General features: G+C 18.4%; 4 protein-coding genes across 4 annotated transcripts; 1 reads left to right on the top strand and 3 right to left on the bottom strand.

Moving 5' to 3' along the window:
• Positions 1-11: 11 nt before the first annotated feature.
• DICPUDRAFT_85563 (uncharacterized protein) lies at positions 12-1601 on the bottom strand (the record flags this gene model as incomplete). The annotated part of the gene is made up of 1 exon (XM_003295091.1): positions 12-1601. One exon carries the CDS (start codon positions 1599-1601, stop codon positions 12-14), a length of 1590 nt encoding a protein of 529 aa, XP_003295139.1.
• Positions 1602-2047: 446 nt separating this feature from the next.
• On the bottom strand, positions 2048-2365 carry DICPUDRAFT_160310 (uncharacterized protein; the record flags this gene model as incomplete). Its single annotated transcript, XM_003295092.1, has 1 exon — positions 2048-2365. One exon carries the CDS (start codon positions 2363-2365, stop codon positions 2048-2050), a length of 318 nt encoding a protein of 105 aa, XP_003295140.1.
• Positions 2366-3138: 773 nt separating this feature from the next.
• On the top strand, positions 3139-4146 carry DICPUDRAFT_160311 (uncharacterized protein; the record flags this gene model as incomplete). The annotated part of the gene is made up of 2 exons (XM_003295090.1): positions 3139-3175; positions 3206-4146. 2 exons carry the CDS (start codon positions 3139-3141, stop codon positions 4144-4146), a joined length of 978 nt encoding a protein of 325 aa, XP_003295138.1.
• A 585-nt stretch (positions 4147-4731) lies between these two features.
• Positions 4732-5163, bottom strand: DICPUDRAFT_85566 (uncharacterized protein; the record flags this gene model as incomplete). The annotated part of the gene is made up of 1 exon (XM_003295093.1): positions 4732-5163. The coding sequence occupies one exon, from the start codon at positions 5161-5163 to the stop codon at positions 4732-4734; it is 432 nt and encodes a 143-aa protein (XP_003295141.1).
• Positions 5164-5939: the final 776 nt, after the last annotated feature.

The following is a 5939-nucleotide window of genomic DNA, read 5'->3' on the forward strand; positions in this document are numbered from 1 at the left end:
CGATATTTCTTTTAAATTAATGTATGAAAACTAAATTGTTGAAACTTTTTTTGTTCTATACTAAAATTTTCCATTGATTCTAAAGTTTCTTTATAATATAATATTAATAAGTGATATAATTGATTACCAATTTCTTTAAATAATTCTAAATCATCATATCTTAATAATAAAACCAATAAAGTTGGTGGTTCCATATAATTTCTTGCAATTTTATTTTCATTTAAAAATTGAATTAGTAATTTTAAAAAACTAATTTGTTTTATTTTATCTTGACAAAATTCGAATAAATTAAATAAATAATTTTCAATTTCTAATTTTTCTAATTTTTGTTGTTGTTGTTGTTGTTGTTCAAAATGTTTTAAAAATAAATTGAAACTTGAAAATTTAAATGATGCATATAAAGGAAAATTATTTTTAAATATTTTTTCTAATCTATTATCAATATTATTATCTATATTATCAATATTATTATTATTATAAAATAGTTCGAAATAATCACCTTCAAAATAATCTATTGTTGAAAAATTAAATTTATAACCTAAAAAATTATTTAAATTTAAAATATTTTCACAAACTGATCTAATTATTTTTACAATTTTTATTATTATTTCTTTTGATTGTTGATTTTTAAAATTTATTGGGTTTAAAAGAGTTGAATTTAAATTTAATTTTTGTAATAATTGAATTTCAATATCCATAATTGAAATTTGTTGTTGTTGTTGTTGTTGTTGTTGTTTTTGATTTATTATTTTAAAATATATTAATAATTTATATATTATAATTAAATCTTTTAATATTAAATTTTTAATTGTTAAATTTATTAATATATTATTTATTAAGTTTTTAATTTCATTATTAAAATTATTTAAAACCATTGTAAAATTATTATTATCTATATTATTTTTATTTATATTATTTATATTATTTATAAAAAAATTTAATATTTTTAAAGAATTTATTGATTTTTCTAAAATTAAAGTTAAAAAAAACTTTTCCCAATTAATATTTAAATTTTGATTTTTTGAATTTATGAATAATTTAATAATTTTATATTGACCATATTGTAGTGCCAAATAAAATGAATCAATATTTAAATTAAATTTTAAACTATTATTATTATTATTATTATTATTATCTATTATTATTTGAAATGCACAAACACAATTTTCAATTATACATTTTTTAATTATAATTTGATGAAATAATTGATTTGAATATTGTGGATAATTATTAAATAAATTTAAATAAAACTCTTTATCGTTTTTAATATTTTTAAATAAAATGGACCAATCTTTTAATATTATATAATCACCCAATCTAACTTTTCTTTTTAATAAACCAAATAAACCATGGTGTAACATTGCCTCTACTGATATAACTGAGTCCCATGGTATTTGTTTATCCCATTGCATCCATTTTGAATTATTTGATAAAATTTTTTTAAAAAGAAATTGATTTCTTATAACTTTCCAAAAAATAATTTCTATTTTATTATCATTATTATTTTCTATATTATCATTATTTTTATTATTTATATTATTAATACTATTATTAATATTATAATTTATAAATTGAATAAAATTATCACTATTGTTAAACATTTAATTAAAATAGAAAAAATTTAATTAAAAAAAAAAAAAAAAAATTTGATCCACACCATTATTTTTTTTTAAAAATTTTTAATATTTTTTTAAAATTTTTTTTTTTTAATTGAATATTAATTAATTAATCTATTACTCTAATTTATTTAAAAGATCAAATCCAAAATAAGTAAACCTTGTATTGTACAAAAAAATGTAAATCTGCTATAATCACAATAAGTAATCATTTTTAAAGACACCACCCAATAAAAAAATAAAAATTAATTTTTTAAAAAAATACAAAATTTTTTTTTATAATAAATTAAACACATCTCCTTTTTTATTCATTCATATATTAAAAAAAAAAAAAAAATTCATTGGTTTTTTTTTGATTAAATGATGTTAATAAAAATAAAATTATTAATATTGAATGAATCTTTATAGATTATTTTTTATTTTAATTAATTTTAATGACAGTATCCCATTTCGAGACATCCTCTGTATGGTTCTACATCTCTATCAATATAATTAATAAATGTTGGAATGATTGATGACATTTCACGACATTTTGATTGGATATCTGCTGTTGGGTAAATCATACAAATAGCACTAACTTCTTGGGTAATTTGATATGGGGTGAATGGCTTTCTTCTTTTATGGAACTTTTTGGCAATATCAAAGACACCACGACATGTTTCACAGATTTCTTGCTTTTCAGTGGCTGATGAAAATACTGCAATGATTAAGAGGATAAATGTAATTGATAAAAATGTTTGTAACTTCATTTTGTTTACTGGTTAATAATTGGTTTTAAAAATTTTACATATTTTTTTTTCTGTTTTTTTTTTTTGTTTACATTAAAAAAAAATAAATAAATAAAATTTAAAAAAAATAATTTCCGACTTTAATTAAACTTTTCCATCCATTTAATACAATTTTTTATAAAACTATAGGAAAAATAGTATCACCTTGATTTTTTATTATTATTTTATGCCTACTTTCTTAATTACAAATAATAATAATAATAATATGTATATTTGATTATTTTTTAAAAAAGGGCAATTAAATAAAAATAGAAAATTAATAAATAAATATTTTATTTCTAACAATCTAATATTAATTTTATAAATTTATGTGTGGTTAAAAATTATATTTTTAAAAAAACAATTTAAGAATTTATCAAAGACACTTATCATAAAAAAAAAAAACATCTCATTATATCTTGAAAAAATGATTTAAAAATAATTTTTACATCACCAAAAATTAATTATTTCAATTTTTTAAGTAATTGAAATGACTCAACAAATAAGTATATTTTTAAGTTCTGTTTTTATTTGAAAATTTATCAAATAAAATAATAATAGGATAAATTTCTCAAAGTGACTCATTTCAAAAACTAATTTTAATTATTTAAATTATTTTTAATTTTTTTTTTTTTAATTTTTTTTTATTTTTTTATAAATTAAAAAATAAAAAAAAATTCATAATTAAATTAAAAAAAAAAAAACGAATAAACAATATATATAATATTTATAATAATATATAAAGAAAAGAAAAAATGGCACAACATCCAAATATCTTGAAGATATTTGTTGGTATTTTTGTTTTCTTTTTTATTTTTTCAGCTATTTTAAATACAGTTCACAGTAAAAATACAGATAATAATAATAATAGAAATAACTACCATCCAAATAATAGATTCAATTCAAATAATAATAACAACAATAACAAAGATAAAGTTTTATTAACAGATGTTCAAACATTAACATTAAAAGCTGGAGAAATGACAAAATCAAGAAGATCGTCACCAATTAAACAAATTGAATGTGTTGGTGGATCCGCAAGAAAAGAGTATGAGTTATATCCAGCATCGATTCAATGTTACAATATGGGCTCAAACTATGACAATAATGACGTTCAATGGAGATGTGATGCAAATTTAGATACTTCTGTAAAATTAGGTAAAATTGATGTATCATGCGAAGGTTTTTCATATCCAGATGACCCATATATTACTGCTGGTAGCTGTGGTGTATTCTATGAATTGGAATATACCGATTATTCAAGAAGAGCCAGCAATAGTTCAGACGAAACAGGTTGGGTTAGTACAGCAGCATGGTTCCTCATTATTTGCTTTATTTTATATATAGTCGTTAATCATTGTGGATCACCCCAAAGCGATCATCCAGAATTAAACAATAACAATGCAAGCGATAATAATTGGCCATATGGTAATGACGACCCACATGGTACCAACAATAATAGATATGGTGGTAATAGCAATACAAGATATTATCCCAATTTAAACAACAACAATAATGGTACTGCTGGTTGTGGTATTAATCAAAATAACAATGGTGGTGGACCAGGATGGGGTACCGCAGCTGTAGCTGGTCTTGCAGGTTATTTTATGGGAAGAGGTAGATCAAATAGAAGTTACTATTCATCACCATCATATCATTCGACGTACTCTTCACCATCATCATATAGATCATCATCAAGTGGAAGCCGTTCATCTGGAATATCATCCAGCTCATCATCGCATTCTGGTACCTCAAGAAGATAATAATAATAACAACACCCCATTTATAAATAACAATAAAAATAAAAATAAAAATAAAAATATTGTTATTTATTTGTAAATAATAGTAATAATAAAATTAAATAATGTCTTAATAAAACCAAAAAATTTATCTTTATAAAAAATAAAAAAAATGGGGTTGATTTATTTTTATCAATTTTTATCAGTTTTTTTTTTTTTTTTTCTAAAAAAGATTATTTTAAAAAAATTATCTATATTTATATTTTTAAAAATTTAAAATGAACTATTTTTTTATAATAAAATTTTTAATTTTATTTTTATTTTTTTTAAATTACACAAAAAATAAAAAAAGGTTATTATATATATATAAAAAAAAATCCTTGAATATCTATAGATATTTTTTTCAAGTTGTTTTTTTAATTTAAAATTATTTTTTTTTTTTTCAGTTAATTTGCTGCATTATTATATAGATCATCAATAACACCCCATTTATAAATGACAATAAAAATAAAAATATTATTATTTATTAGTAAATAATAGTAATAAATATTACCCCTACCTTTTATTTAATTTTAATGAAAAGAAAAAAAAAGGGGGAAATTTTTTATTTTATTTTGATAAATTTATTTCTTGGCATATTTTTATTTTTTCTTCCATGTACATAATCGATTGTGTAATGGTAGATATACTTGTTTCATCAATATTTCCATTTGTTAAAAGAAATAATAATTTTAATTTTAAATTTTGTATATGTTCTTTCATTGACTCCATTTTATGATATTCAATTAATTGATTTGGTTGTTTTGAAATTTCTGTTGCTTTTTTTTTTTTTTTTGATAAATTTATATCTTGGCAAAATTTTATATTTTCCTTTATGCGCAAAATAGATTGTTTAATGGTAGAAATACTTATTTCATCTATATTTCTATTTGTTAAAAGAAATTTTAATTTTAAATTTAAATTTTGAATATGTTCTTTCATTGATTCCATTTTATGATATTGAATTAATTGATTTGATTGAATTGAAATTTCCTTTCCCATTTTTTTTTTCATAGTTTTAGAGAAAATAACCTCAAGAGTGAAATAAAAATATAAATAAATATAAAAAAACATATGGAATTTATACTTTTTTTAACCCATGCTTTTAAACTTATATTAATGAAAAGGTTAATAAAGTAGGGGGATAATAATAAATACCCCCATCCGTAAAAAAAATAGATCTCCATTTTAAGTCAAAAAAAAATTTTATGGGAAATTTTTTTTTATTTATATGCCTTCAACGATTATCTTTTTTTAAATACTAATAGGCTAGTAAAAATAGTGTGGTGAGATTTAACTCACTTTAATTCACTTTCTGTACACATCTAAAAAAAAAATTTGTTTTATATGTAAAAAAATGACAAAAAAAATTTTTTTTTTTTTTTTAATATTTTTTTTTTAATTTTATTTAATAATACCCATTATTTAAAGCAATAATAATTTTTTTATATAATATATATAAAAAATATAACCCAAGATAATAAATAGGTAAAAAAAAAAAATTTATTTTTTATTAAAAAAAAAATATTTTAATTGTAATCAACTTTTTCATAGTTATTGTTTTTTTAAAGGATATATTTATTAATTATCATTAACACCCACAAATAAATAAAAATTAGAACCATAGATTTATAATTTTAAAAAAACTATTATTTAAAAAAAATTTTAAATAAATCATTTTTTAGAAAAAAAATAAATATTTTTTAATAAAAATAAAAATAAAAATAAAAATATTGTTACAGAAAGTAATATAAAATAAAACCAAAAATGAACTATAT

This window comes from Dictyostelium purpureum, assembly GCF_000190715.1.
Source record: "Dictyostelium purpureum unplaced genomic scaffold DICPUscaffold_744, whole genome shotgun sequence".
NCBI classification, from domain to species: domain Eukaryota; phylum Evosea; class Eumycetozoa; order Dictyosteliales; family Dictyosteliaceae; genus Dictyostelium; species Dictyostelium purpureum.